The sequence below is a fragment of the Magallana gigas genome, chromosome 2, assembly GCF_963853765.1.
Source record: "Magallana gigas chromosome 2, xbMagGiga1.1, whole genome shotgun sequence".
In the NCBI taxonomy this organism is placed as follows: Eukaryota; Metazoa; Mollusca; class Bivalvia; order Ostreida; family Ostreidae; genus Magallana; species Magallana gigas.
In genome coordinates this window covers 51534893-51558498 of record NC_088854.1, presented here as the reverse complement: position 1 = coordinate 51558498, position 23606 = coordinate 51534893, and the positions used below count along the sequence as shown (strand labels likewise).

The window sequence follows — 23606 nt, the reverse complement described above, 5'->3', positions numbered from 1 at the left end:
AAGCTTTAGGACGAGAAAAAATATTTCCTTTTTGAAAATGTGTTTTTTTTCCTACAAATAATCTAATTTTACTCAAAAGATAGTAACTTAAGGTGTATAAGTTTTAAAAAAAAATTAACCATTATTTTTCCGGAAACATTGTGCGTGTAGTTTTTCAACTGTTAATGTGCTAATGGCATTTCCTGAAAAAAGAGAAGAAGATATTTTTACGACTTACTGTTATATTTTATTTTAGGATTCAAATGTTTCAGTAAAACAATAAAGACTTAAAAAATTTGAGGACAAAGGAAATATATTTTGGAAATATGGCTTGGTAAGTATTCTTTATCCTTTGTAGTCAGCTTAAAAACCGGGTGGAAACAGTAACCAGTAAACTGATATGTTGAATCATGACCCACAGGAACACAAAATATATTAATAGCAAATCTTACTAATGTTAAATTTAAAGAAACCCGTGACTGCTTAACCAATCAGTTGTCCCAGTGTACCTGACTCTGAAACATACATGTATCTAATGTACTCTGTCCCAACAGCCAATGTATTTTGATAAACATACATGTATTACAGTAATTCATACCTTTGTGACCAAGCTACATTCATCCACTTAAATGGAAAAAAAATCCAGTTTTGAAATGCTCCCTCTAAAGGATTGCGAGAATTTTGCATTGCAAACGACATTAAAAGTACCCGTATAATAGCTAAACATTTAGGTGAGTCCTGAGAATTTCCAAATGGTTAAAAGAAGTCAGATTTTCCCATTACCTATTGTATAAATAACCATAAAAAACATATTTTTGTACCTAGGGGTTTCTTAGAGTATAAAGGGAAGACATGTAAAAAAGGAAATCTTAGAATTTTTGACTTATATTAATTTTTGTTGACTATCAAGTACAGTCAAACTTCATTAACTTGAACTATAGTTTGAAATGTGTTTAAAAACTTTGAGATAACAAATTATTTTAGATATCGAGGGTAAAATACTTAAAAAATAACTGGTTTGGATTAATAAATCACTTCGACAAATCCATAGTATTAGAGATATCACTGTTTGAGGTCTCAAAGAAAAAGGGGCATTTCAAAGTATAAATCTTTGGGATATTCCTCTAGTGAAATATTTTGTTAGAACTGAGGTATTTATTTATATTAGATAATTTTATAAAAAATGTGCTGCATTATAATCTTGGGAAAGAGTATATTAGGATTTATGATAAATTATAAATTTTCTTCATATTAAATATTAAATTATTAATTGAGTGCAACATTTTTGGCAAGAATTTTTTTTGTTGTAACCCTACAGTTTTGAATGCAAAACACCCTGGTCAACAGAAATTTTGTCCCAAAGACATCTCAGCCAAGACAGGTCAGCCCAAAATTTAGGACATCTTAGCTTATACATAGTTACCAATCCATCTCATTAATTATGATTCAGATCTGAATTTTAGAATGAAAATTTAGATCTCATACATAAAAACTGCATCTAAGTGTAATATTGTCTTCAGAATTATTTATACTGGAAAGGTACACCCTTTATGTGATTTTCCATGACTGTCTGTTTATAGCCTTCCAGGACATATAGCATCTATATCCCAAGCCTATGACCGTGTCGGCCATTTCTCAGCCCAAATCAGGTTATCAAAGCAGGTATTGGAAAGCTTGTAGCACGTTTGGTGTGGATATTTGAGCTTTCACTGCCACATTTTAAGCTCCAAGCTTTAGCATTATATTCACAATGGGATTTAGAAAATCTATTCATATAAAAAAGATATCTGTAAAAACACACTTGCAAATGTGCTATGCACAGATTTTTAAATTGCTTGCCTCATAGTCATTCATCTGTTTTTCCAGGAAATAATATACTGTACATTACAATTACATCTATTATCCCATCTAAACAGACAGTACTGAAAAGTTTCTGTGATCAATTGGTGAATATTTTACAAAGTTGAAATGTAGAGGGAGATAGAGGGAGAAGAAGGTATGGAGAGAAAAAAATATGAAATTTCATGATAAAATAAATTGATTGCATCTTGGGAATATCATATTTTTATTAGTGTTTAGGAAGATTGGTATTCAGTATTTTTTGTACTTACAGGATTAAGTGACTTTTAATGTCACTATTTTCAACATATCTGAATTAAATACTTATTTTTTAAAATTCATTTTGTAAATTGTAGATTTCTTGATTAATATATTATGTTCAATTAAGATTTTTAAAAGCATTGAATATCTTTTTGTTTGCTGTTGTTGTTATCAATAGAAAGTTGTTTTGACAAGAAATTGTCAGTTTTTCCCACTGCGTAATTAACTCTGTTGGAGTCAATCAAACAATGTAATTATCTTATAATAATACTTGATATAATTATCACATTTGTTTTGATGGTAAGATTGGTTTGAACAACAGTAAATATGATTTAATTGTAAAGCAAACAAAGATATTGAGTAAATCTTGATTCTTACCCATAGTAGGACATATAAAGACACGCACATTAAATCCACATTCAAAGCAGGAATTGGTATCATGCCACCCCATGAGGTTTTCTTTCGATGCAGGGTTACATTTCTCCCCAAGAAAAAGTGTAGGAGAAGGAAAATGTACAAATATTTTCATTGATTTTTATATTCAAACCTTTTCAGTGTTCTTGCACATATTTGATGATACATGTAATTGATAATATTTCAAATTCAAATTTTGTGAATTTTAATTTATAGTTTCATCATTTTTCAAAGTGAGTCCAACATGATTATCTTTAAACATTGCATGTTGATTTTTCAGTCGCAACCTACAGACAGTGATTTGTTATATTTGAAATTCAAATTCGTTAATTTTAATCTTTATTGTGTCATTGTACTAATTTTAATCTTTATTGTGTCAATGTACATGTATTTCAAAGCCAGCGGGACAAAATAATTTTTTAACATTGCATGTTGATTTTTTTTAGCCGTGACCTACAGACGGCGGACCTGATTCAGACTGGAGGGATGGACCGACCCCCCTCCCCTGCACGTCTAGCCTACACCTCTGACAAACATCCCAGACACACCCTGGAGGCCATCAATGTCCTGCGCAAACACAGAGAGCTTTGTGATGTGGTCCTTATTGTGGGAAGTAAAAAGATCTTCGCTCATCGCGTCATCTTATCTGCCTGTAGTCCGTACTTCCACGCTATGTTTACTGGAGAGTTAGCCGAGAGCAGGCAGACAGAGGTGACCATCAGAGACATTGACGAGACAGCGATGGAGCTTCTGATAGACTTCTGTTACACCTCTAACATTACTGTAGAGGAGGGCAATGTTCAGACCCTACTCCCTGCAGCCTGTCTGTTACAGCTGGCAGAAATACAGGACGTGTGTTGTGAGTTCCTGAAGAGGCAATTGGACCCCTCTAACTGCCTGGGCATCAGGGCTTTTGCTGACACTCATGCCTGCAGAGATCTGCTAAGGATAGCTGATAAATTTACCCAGCATAATTTCCAGGAGGTAAAATTCAGTTTTTATTTTTAAATAGACCTTTTATTTGGAAATGCATTAATAAATTATCGTATAAAGACAGCTTGCATACTACAGCTGTGTACAGATAGTATGTTCTTTGACAGATACTTCTGAAGCAATCGCAGTATATGTTTTAAACTTAAATGATATATGTAAGCCTAAGAGAGGTGGTCAGTGATGAGACATACGTTTTTATTGTGGATATACAGGTAATGGAGAGTGAAGAGTTTCTGTTACTGCCTGTCAATCAACTCGTTGACATCATCTCTAGTGATGAACTCAATGTACGCAGTGAGGAACAGGTCTACAATGCCGTCGTTAACTGGGTCAAGTTCAACATTGCCGAGAGAAGATCACACCTGCCTGTGGTAAGTGTTTCATTAAAACATTGGCAATGTTGAATTTAATATGAAAATGTGTCTGTTGCATCTGTATTATTTGTTTTATCACAATTTTCAGAAATTTCATTGTTAAACAATTTTTCTGTGCAAAAAATTCATTGTTAAGAAAATAAAAAGTTCTAAAAAATCTGTAGTAGAGTAGAAGTTTTCCCCTTTTGTATTTTGTCATGAATGTTGAATTGCATCATATTCCTGATTTCCAGGTTGTTCAACATGTTCGTCTTCCACTGATGAGCCCCAAATTTCTGGTGGGGACAGTGGGCTCTGAGCTTCTTATAAAGAGTGATGACACGTGTCGAGATCTGGTGGATGAGGCCAAGAACTACCTACTGCTGCCCCAAGAGCGGCCCCTAATGCAGGGCCCCAGGACCCGCCCACGTAAACCAATCAGATGTGGAGAAGTCCTGTTTGCAGGTATTCTTTTATAAAATTATACACTCGTTGTATTTTTGTGCGGTATTTATTTAGCAAACATAGATTTCTTAAATTTAGTGTGATGATTTTACAGAAATTAAAGAACAGTGTATTGAAATACCAATATACAATATCACATTTTACGGAAAATGTACTCGTGCATTGAATGCTGAAATGATCTATGTATGAGCAGTCTCCAATTTATATTTACATATGTATTATATTTTCAACAGACAAGGATAACATGATGTAGTTCTTTTACATAATATATTATATCAGAAAATTATATTTATCTGCATTTTATTCAGTTGGAGGATGGTGTAGTGGAGATGCCATTTCTAGCGTTGAACGGTTTGATCCACAAACCAGTGAGTGGAGAATGGTAGCACCTATGTCCAAGCGGCGTTGTGGAGTGGGTGTGGCTGTCCTCAATGACCTTTTGTATGCTGTTGGGGGTCATGATGGTCAATCTTATCTTAACAGCATTGAAAGGTAAGATACTTTATCATCAGATCCAGTTTGCAACACTTTACAATGACCAATTGGTCATGGATTGAATGTTCTTAATTTATGGAGTAATGCAAAGACAAGTATCTGAATATGGAACACATTATAACTTGGTAGTCAAAATTATTGCCTGAATTCAATTTTTCTTGGGTTTGATTTTAACATATTTATTTTAAAATCATTTAATAAAACAAAGGGATTAGAAACTAGTTCTTATTACTTACAAGTTCTTGAATTAAAAAGAACTTCAGAAGACAAGTGTCTGAACCATTTATGAAACACATACTGGTCAAAATTAATATCTTAATAATTCATGGGTTTTTTTCTTCAGATTTGACCCACAGACCAACCAGTGGAGTGGAGATGTTGCCCCGACCAGCTCCTGTCGGACCAGTGTAGGGGTCGCTGTCTTGGATAATTACATGTACGCTGTGGGGGGCCAAGATGGAGTCTCCTGTCTAAACTTTGTAGAGAGGTAAAACTGAAGTCAATGTTTTACACTGTAATCGAGAACATCAACAACAATAGTTAAGTTGATAATCATTTCTTTTGTGGAAATTTGAACTGTAATCCTTTATACATATCGGACCACTTCATCACTGCATGTCATCAAATAAGATTGAGTAATCTGTAAATTATGTTGGAGTGTAAAACTTGTTAAAGAAGAGAATTCATACATATTGTGTTGATTTACATGGAACATTGTAATAAGCAATGGTTTTGTTTTGATAGGTATGACCCACAGCTGAATAAATGGACCAAGGTGGCGTCTATGAGTACCAGGAGGCTGGGGGTGGGGGTTGCTGTCCTGGGGGGTTACTTGTATGCTGTAGGAGGATCTGATGGGACTTCACCCCTAAACACAGGTAAGGGGTTATCACATCATAATGAACTTGTCCATTGATTTTCATTTATGTTCTGGTACATGTAGTAAAGAAAACTGAAAATAATGGACTAGACATTTGATTTAGAAGCCTATATTTTATACTACTGCAGTGGTAACTTTCTGTTATTCAGAAAAACAGGAAATATCACGACTGAAATTTTAAAGAAAACTATTATTATGAAACTTTCATAAACAGAGAGACCTCTGAAAACACCACTGGAATTCTTTTGGTTATCATTGAGGGCATTAATTGTACCAACAATGGACAAATTTACAATTATTATCAGTGAAAGAAAAAATATTAAATCTACTTTGTAGAAAATTAAATGTATCAATTTGTTGATTTACATGTATTCATTTTCACTTTAATTTCTGCAGTGGAAAGATATGACCCCAGAAGCAATCGATGGACGCCGGTTTCACCCATGGGAACTCGGCGTAAACACCTAGGAGTGGCAGTGTACAACAACATGATCTACGCAGTCGGAGGAAGAGACGACACCACGGAACTCAGCAGTGCGGAACGCTACAACCCCCAGACTAACACCTGGCAAGCTGTGGTCGCCATGACATCACGCAGGAGTGGGGTACGTGGTTTACTCAAAAGTTGGGTCAGATGTCTACTGTCACAAAATTCAATTGCCAGTATATTTTGTTCATTTAAAAATCTTGATAAAAATCAAGTAGGATAAGGAACTATTATACTGCAGAGAAAAGGAGAGAATTATTTGTTCTTATTTTATTTTTCCATACTTTTAGGTTGGTTTAGCTGTAGTGAATGGACAACTTATGGCCATTGGAGGATTTGATGGAACAACTTACTTAAAGACAATTGAAGTGTATGATTCTGATGCGAACTGCTGGAAGTTGTGTGGGGGGATGAATTATCGCAGACTTGGAGGGGGAGTGGGGGTGGTGCGCATGCCCCAGCATGAATCTCATCTGTGGTAGTCGCAATGCTTACAGACATGATTGTAGAAATGGCATTACTTACAGAATTAGCTGCAATACAAGAAGGGGCTGTTACAGCTTTCTTGTTTCCCTGTATAATGAGAATTGGAAATGTTTGTGGGGAAGACTGCAGGGGTTGTCTTTCCATGTTTACCAGGAATTCTGGTATATATCATCCATCTTACAATTTATTATGTGTATTATTTGCCATATAATGTCATTTTTAAATATGATGTATAAATGAAATACCAGGTAAAAACTTGTGATAAGAAGAATGTCCTTTGACTTGTGATGGAATTTTTATATTTCAATATCAAAGCAGGGTTCTTTCTCCCTTGACAAAGCTTCGAGATAAAAACTTCAACTGGTGAATTGAAAATTGAATTCCCTCATAGATTGTGTGAGATCTTGTTGCTATATTTGTACATATGGACAGTATTTATCTTCTATTTAACTTAGTGCTTTCACTGTTGCACCCCAAAGGATGCATACTTATGTCATATGATGGCTGCCATTGGCCCTTTCCACTACCCCTAGAATCACTGGATTTCTTTGCCCAAACTTTTCGACATTTTTTCAACAAGCAAGGAAATCAGAGTTAATGTTCTTATAGCATGAACATAAAACATCTAATATCAGTGACAAAAGGTGCTTAAATAAATCATTAAGAATTATTAAATCTATTGTATATGTATTTGTGTGAATGTGTGCCTGCATGATGTTTTAAGAATGTGCAAATGACACCCGAGATATAATAATGAAAGCAAAGCAAATGTTGGTTGTTTTATTTTTTTATTGGTATTGACGATGATGTCCATTATGTTTACACTGCACAAACATTTGCAACATTGCAATTTGTAGCTTTCATCATCATCAGTTATTTGTATGTACCAAATATGGGGGGTTTTTTGTGTGCAGACTTTTTTTTTTTAATCTTCTGTCTTGTCACATGGGTGTAAACTCCCATTTACAGAGCAGATAGAGATATTGATGAATAAAAAGACATCTCAAAAACAATATTGTGTGATTGTCTTTGGCTTTGAGATATACTGTATTACACAATATGTGTATATACACTGAACATGTAACAGTATTTACCATTGTCCACAATAATTTCATCTGATTATATGATTTTTCTGCAACCAAGATTTTAGGGATATAGGGCCCAATCAATCTACATTTATCTGCAAAGAGGTACATTAATTGCATGATCAATATATGCCCAAATATTTGCTACCAGTAATATTTTGATAGTGTTATTGCAGTCCACAATACATATAAAAAGAAAGCACATGGATATATAACTTTGTCGGTACATATGGTAGATAATCTACGTCCTTATAATTACCACCAAAGAAACCAGGGATTCCCTCTGTCTTGATTGACGCACCCTCCATCAGTGCTGCTCTACACACTAACATGGGCATATTTTTACATTATTTTTGTCGAGTGATAAAAATACTGATAGGTTTAGGAGAAACTACAACTTGGTTTTTTCACTCTTTTTATGCTTTCAATTTGAGTTTGAGCCTGATGCACTATTGGAATAAGCATCTGTTGAAGCTAAACTCAAGAGGACTTCTAACATTGTTTTTTCTGTTTCATGCATGAGTGGAGTAGTCTTAACTTTTGAAGCAACTTTAACAAGTTTTGGCTCATTAGACTGAAAACTGTTTACATTCTGAAATTTGAGTTCGTATTTATATATATTTATTTTTTCTCTAGCATGCGAAAAAAAATTGCTTTTGCAGATTTTAAACTCCTCTACTAACCCGGAACAAAAAATCTTGTAATTTACTACAAGCCAGCATGCAAGTATGGAAGAGTAGGAGAATTTGCAAGAAACTGGGCTTTCAAAAAGGGGAACACGAGAACTCTCTAACAAAACATCATGTTCTGTGTCATAAAACAAAATAATCAATTCTGAATTTCCAATTCCAATGCAAGGTGTCAAGAAATGTTCACGCTCTGGGTGTCTTTTTTCCTGTAGAAAAGAAAACACAATAGTCTGAGCAATGATTTTGGGGTTTCTCTGAAGATTAGATTTAACTTCAACTGCAGATTTTTCTCTTGGACTGTCTAGAGAATTCCCAATTGCTTCCACAGCCAAATCATCGTTGATGATGATGTCTAAATTTCCATGCCACACCTCCGAATTTCCTGGAATGTTAAATAATACAATGCAAATATTGGCAATGTCAGTAGTATCGCATTTAATTTTACCATCCAGTTTAACTTGGCTATAACGAATTCCTAGGGGTCAGTAGATCTACTTTGCAATATCATTAATTTGCTATATTTGTATAAAGAATTTATAATAACAAGCATAGAGAATTTGTTATATACAGTCATGTTTTCTTCAACATGACTATCATTTGTGTTTATTGAGGCATTAAATAAAAAATACCTTCTTTGTAAAGCTACAATAATCGGAATTTTTAATTGAAAAATTTGTGTGGAAATAAATTCATTGAAGCAATTCTGTTAATTGATATTGCTAGCTTTTAACTCTATATAAAAATATTCTTTGTAAAACGTGAATTTCATTATTTTTCACCTCTACGGGACTCAAAATCAGTTGACTATATCCGTGAATTTGTTATAATTTATTTCTTTTCACTGTAAAAATTAACATCAACGATGAGATGTTAATAATTTTGCCTGGAACTCCACACAACTTTGCTATATCCGTATTTGTACTACATGTAATGAAAACAAGTTTTACTGTATCATGTTCACTAAGATTCTCATTCTCTTTAGCTTTTAAATACTACAAGTGCCAAGAGAAATTAAGCACCCTAAATTCATAAGACCTTTGCATCAAAAACCTGACAAGATGCTATTAAAAAAGTACATACATGTACATGTCATGTACATGTATGTACTTTTTTAATAGCATCTTGGTCATGTATAATAATTAATATATAAAGGCTCTCCAAGTTGGTAACAATTTATAAAAGACAAAAATTGGTAACACCAGTGAAATTAAGGTGAATTCATGAAACATAGGAAAAACTGAATTGTTCATTCTCTTTATTCAAGTAATTTAAGACATCAGAGAAGAACCTCTATGTTCAATTAAATTCTAGACAAACTGCTTATGATGCAAAATGGAGGATAACTTTCCAATGTCTATACTGCAATATATTTACCAATACTTGTGTCTCCATACTCTCCTGTCATTCTACAAGAGTCTACTCCACAACAACATCCATCTCTTTTTCCAGTACAATTTTTGTCAACCAAGTAGCAGGATGAAATAGCTAATTTTCCCAACAAATGGTTTGCTACCAGTACTGCAAGCTCTGTTTCAGGCAAGGCATGAAGATTCTGAGGACTGTTAAATCTGATGCTCTTTTCTAAAGCATAAAAAAAGAACCCATAGGTTATAAGAGATTACAAAGCTCACCTCGAAAAGGTATCATCTTTATGAGACACTATTATGCATTAATTTTTTGATACAATAAATAATCGAAACATATTATACATTTCTTATTTTCATACAATGTCATATGATAATATTTTATTACACAGTATGTTATTATTATTAATCATATCATGTAATATAGCTTATTACTATTGGATACCATATGATGCTTCAAACCAGTATATAATTTGAAGGGTCACATCAGCCAAGGAAGATTAAGTAATTTAGTGGGAGCATTTTCATATAAATAAAAGACTAAAATATAGAATCAGGGGAAACATCATGTGCAAGGTTTGAATCCACAAACTAAATCTACGCTACATCAATCAAAACAGTCAGAGGTGTTTTATTTATTCATTTAGTTAATTTTTTTTGGAGGGGGGGGGGGGGGGGGATTTTTAGCATCCAAGTACCCAACCCCACAGAATCATGATTTGAACAAACTGGAATCCACACTACCTGATGATGCTCCCAAATAAGTTTCAAATTATGTCTCCAGATAAATTTCAACCTCTTTATAGACAAATTGCTGTTTAGAAATTTGTTAAATATTTTCCCTTGCATACTTCTATGTTTCAGTTAAACCAACAACCCCCACCACCACCACCACCACCACCACCAAAATGTGATATTATGTTGCAGGATAAACAGAATACATGCCAACTGTCTTGAAATATAAGCTTTATTTGGGCTTGGATTGAAAATGTAAAAGAGGGCTCGACAAGCCTTGTCCTCTGTCACGTTTTCTTACCCTAGCCCAAATATCGCTTATATTTCTAGACAGTAACTACAGCAGCATAAAATCATAGGCTCTAGCTATAAGTACTATGTCAGCTGTATGTGTCATGATGGTAAGAGTAAATCAATACTTATAGTTATATACCTCCATTTAGAAAGTTCAGAAGTTTATCAAATGCAAGAAACATGCGTCTCTCCTCTGGAAGTGTTCCATTTTTGGCGAAATTTTTTAAAGTTTTAATCCCAGTTTGAAAAACATCACCGAGCACCATTCCTTCGTCAAAGGATTCAGTGTCACAAAAAGCCTTAGAAAAACATGCACCGCCGGACGATGCTGCATTGCAATTTGTTATTTTCAGGGGCGTAAGTGTTATTTGCGTGTTATAAGCATCTGCTACACACAGCCCCAATATTGCCATGCAAAAACGTCTCTTGTCATAGTTTTCCACATCTTCCACACGCATTTTCTTTACTGCCGAAGCCATGATGAATCAGGTGCCGAATTCACCAGGTGCCGAGTTGACTTGTTACCAATGAAAATATGCTGCAACGAATTACCCAAAAGAACCCCAAAAGACTTCTGATAAACTCCAAAGGAGTATCAAATGACATGGTAAACTAATAAAAGTACATTTTTTACCAGGATGAGGTAAATGCATATTTAGGATAATATAATTCTTTATTTTTATAAATACGGTAACCTACAGGGAGATCCCTAACCGTATAAGGATGCTTTAAATATTTTTGAGGCATTTTCTGATATCAGATATGAGATTTTTGAATATGAAAAATTATATTTTTATATTATATATCCAAAATCGAATATCTGATTTCAAAAATAATTTTCAGATATCAGCCATGAGATATTCGATTTTTGATATTATAAAATGATTTTTTGATAACAGAAATTCAAAACTGTTTTTGAAATCAAACTATATTTATTTTCTCTGATATCAGGTATTCAAATAAAATGCCGAATAGATATCAAATACTTCATAAATATGAATCACGTACCTTTCTGCATATGAACTACAGAGTCCTGTTTTCTTTTTAAAAGTTGTTGCTTCTTTATTAAAAGATTTATTTATTGTAAGAAATTTATAAGTGTTCTTGAAAGTTCTTGTCTAAACTATTGAAAGTGCAAACTGAAAGCCTGTATAATACCTGAATATTATTATGCGTCGCCTTCTTTTTTTTTTTAGGATCGTCTCAATACTCCCAGCGAATCGCAAAGAAAGCCAGTGCTTATCATTGTATATATACGATGCATATGGACGAACTTGCCAAAATAAAAATAAAACAAACTGTATTATTTCTATTCATGCATCTACAGGTTTTAAAACACAATTACTGACGAGAATACAAAGGTTGCATCTCAGGAAGCATTCATTATTATACATGTAAGTTGATAATAATTTTAGTCTTCTTTTCTGATATCAGAAAATACCTTAATATGATTTTTTTTATATCAGAAATGATTTTCTAATATTAAGAATTCAAAATTTTGATATCAATAGACCAAATTTAATTTTTAATTTTCTGATATCAGAAAATCATCTATTATTTATTGATTATCAATTATTTATTAACGTATTATTGGATGTCAATTATTTGAATTATTGATATTAAATATTTATTTTAGATATCAGAAAATACCTCGAAAATATTAAAACAGCGCCTATTATATCCGTCCTAAAATGTAATATGTTTTCATTTTTCAAACATTAAATATATATATATATATATGTATAACATGCGAGTTTTAACTAAACTCTAAACTATATAATACTCTTGCCATGTGTATAATACACGACTAAATCAAAATGAAAGAATCTACGGAGATTTTGCATTGCAACAGACATGAAAAGTACCCGGATGATAACGTTGCGAGATATTCCGAGTGACTTCCGAATGGAGAAAAGATATCGACTTTTCTTATTATAAATCTCCGCAAGAAATCTGTTTTCGTTCCTGATTTTTCCAAATGAAAAATGATTATGTGTCAATGAAGATATCTTGGATAGTTTATTTTTCATAAATTTCGATTGTACTTCTTTCACATGTGTGGGTGTTTTACTTTAAAAAAAAATTAAAATCGTCTAAATGTGACAGAAACAACAGTAACTTGGGACAGACTCTAAGTGAGGATTTTTTTTATATTTTGATATGAGAATAGGTCTACGACTGACTCTCAAATTTTGGTCGATCATTAGAAATGCATTTCTAAAGCATTGTAAACAATAAAAATAGAAAATAAAATTTGATCAAAATCGTGACCATGCCCCTTTAAGATCAAGTCATCAACTGACTTCATTAAAATGTTGCTGACTTCATAATTTGAAAAGGTTTCAGGAATTAACCAACCATAAAACAAAATTGTTTAGAATTGCTAGTTTTCCACTTAGTCCATCAATCAATTACAGGAAGCCACAACAACACGAGGTTTACTCTTAAATAGAGACCAAATTTAACCAAGGTCGTTTGTCATGGCATTTATATGCAAGTAAACCCATTTAAAATTTCTTTGAAAAAGCAATCCATATGACGAAGCATGTCCCATTAGTTGTTATATTGATCGGAATATAAAGACTTCAAAGTCTGGCTAAAACATGTTTATTTACTTGAAATCTACAGGAACATTTACATTTTCAACCTCTACACTGGGTTAATCTGAAAGAGAGTTCATAAGTTTGATAAAACATTTGTATGTTAACATACATTTTAAACCAATTCTCTTGCATTTTTAAAAGATTCGGTATTTTTAATGCTAGAATAATAAATTTAAGAAGCTATACCAAACTATACATTAAAAAACAAAAATCCAAATATTTAAGATGTGAAATTCTAAAATTTTCCTTTATCTTAATAAATACAGAGCTCTTCGTCTAGAGAAGATTAATAAAGTATAATTAAAAATAAAATAATTAATTCATCCAGCCTCCTTAAGTGTGCATGACATTAGACTTACCAATCAAAGCCATTGTAGCCAGGTTGTGGTGGAGACCTGTGTGGGGGTACCCGGGGTGGATGTAGGCCAACTGTAACCCCCCGAATGACGGGCTTGGCCGGAACAGGGAGTAGTAGGAGGGAATCCGTCCAGGCGATCCTCCCGAAACGGTCGAGAGACTGCCGCCGTGGTTGACCGGGACAGAGGGAGGGGCGCCCGGAGATCTGCCCCCGGAGACGACAACGGGCACTGGAGCCGCCCCACCGGACAGGGAAAGCCTGGCCTTCAGTTTGATTGCATCAGATACTGAGCCATCTAACAGAAGTAGATGATATACGATATAGTCATAGCAAATCCAGACTCTCTCTCTCTCTCTCTCTCTCTCTCTCTCTCTCTCTCTCTCTCTCTGGTTTTACCTGCCATTTTATAGAGCTGTTCTGCTGGAATCCCGGGTATACCTTCGAATGCACGCTGTTCAAACGGGGACAGGGAGAAGAAATCGCTCCCCAACAGACAGGCCACGCCTACAATAAACACAAAGGATTTAATTTTGTCCTGGCGTCTACCTCTTCATTTAACTCGCACTCCTTTTGTTTAAATCCGAAAATTTTTGACAAACAAAAATAAAATCGTAAACGGATACATTGTAGATACGCATATGACACAGAAGAGTTTTCAGATCAAGGTCTTAAAGGAAAATTCTTATATGAGTAAGTAAATATAACTTTTTCATAGATAAGTTAATATGTAATCTAGATAACTCACTTGCAGCATTTAGTATTAGTACTATAGCTCTCCACATTATTTTGAGGTCTTCTCACCAGTGCTGGATGGCCAGTTAGAACGATATTTCAATAACTATGTTATTTTTGAAATTAGAAAAACAGGAAGAAATGTCTTTTTTGATAAATCGAGTCATAAAACGAACAACCCTCAAAGTCCTGAACAAGTGATACTTGTCATAACAATCGCTTTAGATCACCCGCCTCATTTCTCCCAGATGATGTGACAACAAATTATTCATTAACTTATAACTCCTTGGGGTCTTTCGGACGGACTTTCAAACAATTCGTGATTTGTCAACACTGAACTTACGTGTAATATGACATATAATTCAAAGCCAATCATCAAAAACGGAAAAATTACACGAATGTAATACGCAATATTAAAAATGGTTGGAATTTTACCAGAAAGGGGGAGGGCCATTCCACTAAGTTGTCTCAGTATATTGAGAGAATCTTCTTGAAACGGAATAGAGGGTGCATGTCATTTGTCCAATTTTACTGTGTATCATTCTGTAATTTTTTGTGTGTGATAGATTTGCTTTCCTTGATATTTCTGGACAGCATAGATTTCTTTTATCAGAAAGTTAAGACCCGATCATTTAATGAAATAGTTATGGTATAAAATAAAAAAAAAGACAAAACTTTTAGCCTCGATACTTCGAACTAATATGAGCATTTATATCCAGAATTGTGCAAGGAATAAGCCTATATATAAAAATACACACGTTTTATAATGGAATAAGCTACCCAATAGTCAGAAACAACGATGGAAATGTACACGACCTCGTTTTGACAAGATTTATACCCCCTCCCCTTTTATACATCAATTTAAGAAGAAAGTCAAGGGTGAAATTTGCAACAACAACAAAGTGTAAAAATGATTTTTATTTCAAAAAGGTTGTTTATTTAGTTTTTTAGGGAAAAAATAATTAAATGTTCATTGATTTATTTTTGGATTTTTTGGAATTTTTGTAAATTGTATTGAGAATTAAAATAGCCAAACAAATGGATGCAAAAACCCATACTTGTACTTTGTTAGGACTTTGTGTATCACCATTGTTCACTTCAGTAAAAGTGGAAAAAAAACCACTTTAAAATTCAAGATGTTTAAGGATTTACTTATATCAAAACGGCTCACCTGTTTTAATTCATAGTATGGTTTTATGTAAAACATTATTAATTAAATAAATTACATATACATTTAAGCCGGAAATATTAACAGTTTTCACAAAATCTGTAAACTTCTTGAATCTAAAATACTGTGTCAATCAAGTAGCAATGACTGAAAAAATGGCCAGCTTTTATTTTTATTGAGGACACAATACAATTTTTTTTGTAAAATATGAAATGATCACGTATACACTGGACCCAAAATTTGGATACGTGTAACTTTTAAACATTTTAGTTTTTTTCTAAACATAATATTTATCATTTTCTACTGATTTTTTATTTTCAGAACAGTCTTGTCAACATTTAGTTATATTTTTCACTTCCCAAGAGAATATTATAGAAAGAAGAGAGATTCTTTGATCCTGTCCATCATATACACAGGATGATCTATGATTTCCAGTGGTAAATTGTGTCTGTTGCAAACAAAGTTACAGAATAAATAAAACATTAAAGTTATTTTTATGACAAATTATACTTATGGAAAAATAGAACAAAGTTGAAATCCAGAGAAAAGAAGACAGAATCACTGTTATAAGAAATAAATTGTCTAAATAAGTAGCATAATAAAGTGTAGAATATGTCGTTACATAAATAGTCTACTGGTGCAAAAAATAAAGTTATTTAACGATGTTTTTCTTATTTAGATTTAATTGAGATTTTATGCTTCAAGCACTCATTAACAGTAATTAATGCTCATACATCTGGGAACGGCTTTCGTTCGTTATTATACAACCGGAGGAGTAGCATCCTGAGCTTTACAAGTTTGGTTTATTGCCTGATGAACGTCATTAATAATTTCATTAGAACGCAATAATGTGTTCTGTTAAGACGTGCTTTAGTAAAACACAATGTTTTCGGAAAACTTGTCATAAGATCTGAATTACTTGTTTTTATATGACAATCTCATATTCTGCTATTTTCTACTCCTTACATTTTGTTTTGGTAATAAACTGATAAAGTTCTGGTTTATGCATAGATGGAAAGCAACTCAAGAGTATAGAAAGTTAATACATGTAAGTTTCGCATGCAATTTAACAGTTCAATGTTCATTTAATCTTGTAATGACCGTCAGATGTGTTCTTTTTGAATGCTGTTATTGTTTGTTTGTTTTTGTGATTGTCTTTTTTTTTTAGGGGGGGGGGATGTTTTGTTTGTTTGGTTGTGTTTTATTTGCGGATCATGTAGAGCGGAGCGGATCAGAAACCCTTGACTTGAGAAGATGTATGCGGATATGCAACTGGGTTTAAAGGGGCATGGTCACGATTTTGGTCAAAAATTAATTTTTCGATTTTGATGTTTACAATGCTTCAGTAAGTCATTTTTAATAGGCAACCAAAATTTGAGTGTCATTTGATGAGTTATTAGCGAGTTACAGAGCTTACAATTCTTCGCTATGTAAACAAAGCGTTTGTTTACATTTCGAATGTTGAAGTGAAAATTCCACTTTTGGACCTAAAATAAATGTGTAAATCGTTAGGAACCGTTTATTTATGCTTTAAATGAATAATAAGATAGACGAACAAGCTTTACAAAGATTTTTTACTGGTATATTGAACCTATGTAAACAAAAACAGGGCACGAGCCTTGTTTACATGACGAAGAATTGTGAGCCCTGTATCTTGCTTAAAACTCAATGACTGGCACCCAAATTTCATTTAATCATTAGAAATGCATTTCTAAAGCATTGCAAATAATAAGAACAGAAAAATAAATTTGACCAAAATCGTGACCATACCCCTTTAATATTAGATTGAACTCTTTTTGGTATTCAAATAAAATCCTGAAATATTCTGAATTTTTTCCCAACAGGATATGACTCAACATAGGCAATAATCCACGCATTAATTTCAGACTTAAGTGTTAATATTACTTTTAAATTTCAGATTAAAGCTGCGGCCTTTAAATAATTTTCCGTTGCGGACATAGGTTTGGTCCTTGGCATTTCGCGCCCAGTCTCCATTTGAGAATGGTCTGATTAAGAGATCCACATCTAAAATGATCGTTCGTATTAACGTAGTAATGATATTAAAAATGTGAAGAAAAAAAATAAACGATTTTTTTTTCTTCATCTGTTATGATATGCATGTAAATAATTTTCTCTGTATATGAAAACAATATTTTACGTTTAGTTGCTTTTCTTAAACACTTATGCATGTGTATATTTATTGTTTGTAAATCTGACTTGTTTGATTTTTTTTTAGAGAATGGAAAATTGAGATAGCAGGTTGAATTATACATAACAAGGATTGTACAAAGGAAAGAAAAAATAAAAAAACAAAAAACAACTTGTTTAGCTTGTTGAACCTAAAACATTTATGACTGTCCTTCAGTTAAAACCGCAACATGTTTAGTGCTGATGTCTTTTGAGCTTACAATTGCACCACTAAATACGTGTGATAATTATGAGGACAAAAATAGTAATATTATCATTAAGCAAATTCAGAAAATGTACTTTAAATACACAAAATGTTATTGTCATTACTATTTATTACTCAAATGCTCATGTACATGTACTATCAAAAAGAATTCAGACACCTGCTAATATATGTCATAATGGTGTAAATGTGGGTAAAAATAGATCCATCACTTTGTTAATTGAACACAGGGCATGTCTCCAAACATTAATCTGTGCTAATTAAACTCGGCATGGCGTGCTTAATCAGGGATTGCATCAGTTTTGGCTTGTAAGTGATTATTCACAATTAAAATTTTCACGACTTTCGACAAGAAATTTTAAGTTTTATTTTACTCCGTGATTTACAGTAATTGAGTGACAACGCCATTATCACGAATTCCTCGCGATCGTGAAACTGTACGTTTGTGTCATTTTTGTGAGCGCCTAAATTAGCGAATACAATAAAAACACATATATCTGTCAAAAGAAAGTTTGAAGAGAAAATGAAGTCGTTTAAATTTAATTTTGTATTAGTCCATTCTAACCGTTTGATATGACATTTTATTTGAACTTAAATTACCTGATACACGTGCACCCTTCATACCTGTGACCCCGTGGTTGTGACAGAGTAACGTCATACAAGATCTCTATAGATATATTCCCTGTTCATTAATTGATATCGTAAAAAGCAGTGAACAATACAAATGGCCATGGCGTGTAAAGGTCAGGCAATCATTATGCTAATCTGATCATTAATATTTAAAAATAACTTCTCTAATATATTATTTTCTAGAAATATCATCCCATTTACAGAGGGACTAAATACACCTCCAACAGTTGTTTTCACCTGCATACATTAAAGCAATGATCCCACAATTTTTGCTTACTAGACTCAGAAACCAGAAAGATAACGATAACAACAAAACAAACCTTAAGCTTCAATTTTACAATCATATACGGGTTAAGTCTTTGGGAGAAAATGTCCCTGCTCATCCTTTAAGACCTTTTATATATAAATTCCCATTTTAAAGCTTTTTAGGAACATTTTAATAATCATTACCTCTCTCTGCCCTCTTGTTATGGAGTAACCTTTTTGGCCTTCTCTTGAAACAGACCCCACACCCATGTACCAAAATTCAAAGTTTGTCTATATCATGTGTATATTTAGCGTCTCCCTCAGAAGTTGCATGCTTTACAGGAGCAGCAACAAATCAATTTCATAAAGCTGCAGTAAGAATGGGATTAAAATGATATCCTTGATCCAACAAACATGCCTCCTACATTTCAGCAATAAATTGCGCGTTTGTCAATGATCATGGTGTTATGAACTGCAAATGCCCAGCTTACATATTCCAGGATGCACGGTAGCACATGATGGATAAGATGCTAGCAGACTTATTGGAGATCTATTAGGAAATGAATAGCAATATTAAAAGGTTCATCACGAAATGAAGCTGGTTGGTCACGTGATCAAATTTTCTCTAAACCCCAAAACCCCAAATAGCACTATATTCATTTTTTTAAAAAGGATTGTTTGCTTATGCGTACAGTGTATACTCTATTATGATTAAAAAAAAAAGAACTAAAGAATCTAGGAAAAATAAATACTTAGTAATGTAATCTTCACTAGACTTGGACATAATATTTTATTCGGATTGAAATTTATACAGATGTAACATTAATGACACCTGTGCTCCTCTATGGGGAGATGACTCCAGTAGTTTTGAAGAATAGTGCATAAGAGTGTTCATAAGAAATCTCATCGTTTCTGATTTATCTTTAATCAGAAAGTATTCCTAATATCGTATTTCTATATGCATATCTACTTTACTTGTAACAACGATTAACGGTTTTTGAAATGGTATCATTGTACATATCCTTAAAGAGGCATGGTCACGATTTTGGTCAAATTTTATTTTCTGTTTTTATTATACTATGCTTTAGGAATGCATTTCTAATGATCATATGAGTCAGTTATAGAACTATAAGCAAGATAAATGGCATACGATTCTTCGTCATGTAACAAGGAGGTTCGTGCCCTGTTTTTGTTAACATATGTTCAATTTACCAGTAAAAATCTTTTTCAAGCTGTTTGGATATCTTCTTGTTAATTTTAAGCACTAATAAACAGTTCTTAAAGTTTAACACATTCATTTTAGGTTTTAAACTCAAATTTTCACTTCAACATTCAAATTTAAACAAGAGTTTTGTTTAAATAACAAAGAATAGTAAACTCAGTAACTCGCTTATAACTCAACGAAAGACCCTCAAATTTTGATTGTCTTTTAAAAATGCCTTACTGAAGCATTGTAAACATCAAATTCGGAAAAATTATTTTTGACCAAAATCGTGACCATGCCCCTTTAACAATTAAATATTGTTTTGTTATAACTACATTGTGGACAGTGTTTTAAGTTTTTAAAAGGTAAACGTGCCCTGTCCTCTTGTCAACAAGACCCTACAATGAAATATGTTCAAACAATAATAAAATGATCTTTTCTTGGTTTAAGGTTTATGTGGTTGCACAAAGGCGACGAACGAAGCTGGATCTTTCTTTTGTGGAAATAAATTGTATGAGAACTGGAGCTAAGATCCCAAAAGTGAAAGTTCTACGTGAGACGTCAACAGCATAGACAGTTAATTCGATGAAGACACCGAGCGAGTTCTAAAGACCTTTGCATGCGATTGTTCAATTCCTGTAAAAAGTTCTAGAAAAGACACAAAACAAACGAGCAAACAACGTTTAAATACTCTTATCTTACTGAACTACATAAAGTTTTTGAAGTGTCTTCACCTACTTGTATGGGTTTTGACGTTTAATTGATTTGTGCACTCACGCTTTTCATTTTGCAACGTCTGCACCCGAGTCTCCAGCACTGTAGCTATCAGTATCTACTGGTTTCTGTAGTACAATAATACGAATGACAAGAAAACCATATTTACAAACCTTTACAACCATAAAAGCGACAGCGACAAAATTTAATGGAAAAGCGTAAAACTATTTATGAAAATATGAATATAGAACCCGAAAAGAAAAATACAAAAAACATTTTCTTGAAATGAAATATAAAATATTATTTCAGTGATTCAAATTATTAAATATATGTAAATTAAACGCTGTCTAACAGGGTCGTAATTTATCAGATGACATCATAGCGATCACCACAACTGAGGCCAAACCAAGTGTCTATAAAGGTATTCAGTTATCATCTGCATCTAATACTAAAGAACTGTGTAATTAAGGTAAATATTTATATTATGCAAACAAGCATCGAACTTTTAATGTGAATTATCAAAATTAATTATGTACACTATTTTTTGTCTTACTTGTTATTTAATATGTATATGTTCACATGCATATAACCTATGAGATATTTGTCTCTTGGAATAAAGAACTTGAACTTGAACATTATACATGTCAGTGGCGCCAGAAGCAAATTTACTAGCTGTTCAATTTGTTGTAATTCATATATCATATATATTTTCATATATGAATCAAACACATATTTTAAAGACTTGGACTTGATTTGAGCTATAAAAAAAATCAACTTTGTTTTATAAATTAAAAAAAAACCGCGCTATCGACTTCTTGAGATAAGTATCATTTAGTTCTCCAAATCATAGATTGCAATAAAATCTAATCATTTAACGGTTTCGTTTATGGTGAATTAATTGCCGACTTAATAAACTGCTCAAGCGATGTTCGTGTATATGTAACAAATCATTGCCTAAATAATTTATCTACGTGACAATAGTCCAATCCACACTTTGCTGCAAAAGTTGTTCCCCTTTCCGGGGTCAACCCAAAGGCAAAAGGGAAAAAGCAACTTTTCCCTTCTTTAAGCAACCCAATATTTTGGCGTCCTCTGAAGAAATCTCTTGGGATATGATTTATTCCTTCGATATGTGGGTTGCCCCAACTTGGGGCAATAAAAATATTCACAGTGGAAACGGATTTTTAATATCAAATGACGAAGTTACAACCCTCTAAACTACAAAGGCTAAGAAATATATGGGGTTTTCCCCAAAGATGGCGGCCAAGGGATATAACGTTTGTAAAGTGTGGATTGGTCTATGTATTTATATTTGTTCTGACATCATACTGCTGCTGTTAATTTGCTCAATTTCAATGTTGTGAAAGTTATCTAATGCACTGAAAAGAATTTAATCAATGACTTGAATCAAGTATGTGGAATAGCGAAGGTAAGTACAGTTTTATACATGGTCTTGATCAAGTGAGGAATGAGTATGTTGTGAGAAAATTATCCACATTTAAATATTTGTACTCAATCATGATTTTTAACATAATGTGAAAAGCGTGCTGGTTCATGTTTTTCAATGAGATGTAACTCTTTTATTATACACTTAATATATGTAATAGAAAAGCATGCATTTATATGAAGTAATCATTTGAGAATTACAGTATACATTTAACTTGATTATCCTGTCTTTCAGGGTCATCATCCAAACCAAAACAATTTCATGACTTTGCAATTCACAAGACGAAATTCAACAAGGCACCGAAAAAGAAGAAAATCAGAGCTTTTGAGCATGATCCTCGACATCCCAATGACCAGAAAGTACATTTTCAAGATTGCCTACAGTTGTTTTCTTCTTTAAGAGAGTGTAAACCAAATGCCCCAATTAACAAGCTATACCAACCCTCTAAATTTAGACCCCCAGAAGACAGATTTTTTTTTTTACAAAGAACACTCAGTTCAGTCTCTTCCAGATATGTATACTGTAACAGAATGCAGTGATCCCAGGGTTCCATCCAGAGAAGAAATAGCCACTGAAATGGATAATTTGCCAGAAGAACCATCTCTACCTGGTACAGCTCTACAATTAAGTCAGAATACAGATAGCTTGACAAATTTAATTGAACTTGTAAAGCGAACGCCAGAGGAAATCCGTGCCACTGAAGAAAGCACTCAAGGCCAGGCAAAAAATGTTTGGTGGCATGACTACAGAAAAGGTATTATTACAGCCTCAAATGCACACATTGTTAAAACTGCCATGGTAAGTCTAAAAGCAGGGAAAACCCCAAATGTCAGCAGCCTACTGAAAACATTCCTGGAAAAATCATTTAAAGGAAACAAAGCTACTGAATATGGCAACAAATTTGAACCAGTAGCTCTGCGAAAATTTGAGGAAGACATGAAAAAATGTCATGTAAACACAAAAGTGAGAGAATCAGGATTATATCCTCATTGTGTTGGATATTCATGACTTTGAGAAAACTCTCTTTTTGAAAAAAATGGGATGAAAAGATTACACTTAACAGACCATAGGCGTCGGAACCGGGGGGGGGGGGGGGGGGGGCTAGGGGGGGGGCTTAGCCCCCCCCCCCCCCATTTTTTTTGCCGAGTTAGACCTAACCATTAGGGATCTAGCATCATAGAGGGTTCACCCCCCCCCCCCCCCCCCCCACTTTTTCTTGTAGCAAAGATAATTGTTCCTAAATGTACCCTGAAAGATTGAAATGTTGGAGTCATA

The 23606-nt window shown here is 33.4% G+C and overlaps 3 protein-coding genes across 5 annotated transcripts; 1 reads left to right on the top strand and 2 right to left on the bottom strand.

Moving 5' to 3' along the window:
- Positions 1-151: 151 nt before the first annotated feature.
- LOC105340753 (kelch-like protein 20) lies at positions 152-7574 on the top strand. 3 transcript variants are annotated; one of them, XM_011446946.3, is made up of 10 exons: positions 156-313; positions 1560-1641; positions 2940-3477; positions 3699-3857; positions 4094-4304; positions 4613-4796; positions 5143-5286; positions 5544-5677; positions 6076-6284; positions 6457-7574. In XM_011446946.3, exons 2-10 carry the CDS (start codon positions 1595-1597, stop codon positions 6646-6648), a joined length of 1818 nt encoding a protein of 605 aa, XP_011445248.2. In that variant the 5' UTR covers positions 156-313; positions 1560-1594; the 3' UTR covers positions 6649-7574. The 3 variants fall into 3 exon arrangements, with proteins under 3 accessions (XP_011445250.1, XP_011445248.2, XP_011445249.1); XM_011446948.3 differs by lacking the exon at positions 1560-1641 and having other exon boundaries at positions 152-313; XM_011446947.4 differs by lacking the exons at positions 156-313; positions 1560-1641 and adding an exon at positions 2483-2592.
- LOC105340752 (uncharacterized) lies at positions 7553-11367 on the bottom strand. The gene is made up of 3 exons (XM_011446944.4): positions 10959-11367; positions 9801-10007; positions 7553-8808 (listed from the first exon to the last, which is right to left on the bottom strand). Exons 1-3 carry the CDS (start codon positions 11296-11298, stop codon positions 8162-8164), a joined length of 1194 nt encoding a protein of 397 aa, XP_011445246.3. The 5' UTR covers positions 11299-11367; the 3' UTR covers positions 7553-8161.
- Positions 11368-13409: 2042 nt separating this feature from the next.
- On the bottom strand, positions 13410-14755 carry LOC105340751 (glycine-rich protein 2-like). The gene is made up of 4 exons (XM_011446943.4): positions 14526-14755; positions 14177-14284; positions 13782-14075; positions 13410-13483 (listed from the first exon to the last, which is right to left on the bottom strand). Exons 1-4 carry the CDS (start codon positions 14560-14562, stop codon positions 13479-13481), a joined length of 444 nt encoding a protein of 147 aa, XP_011445245.3. The 5' UTR covers positions 14563-14755; the 3' UTR covers positions 13410-13478.
- Positions 14756-23606: the final 8851 nt, after the last annotated feature.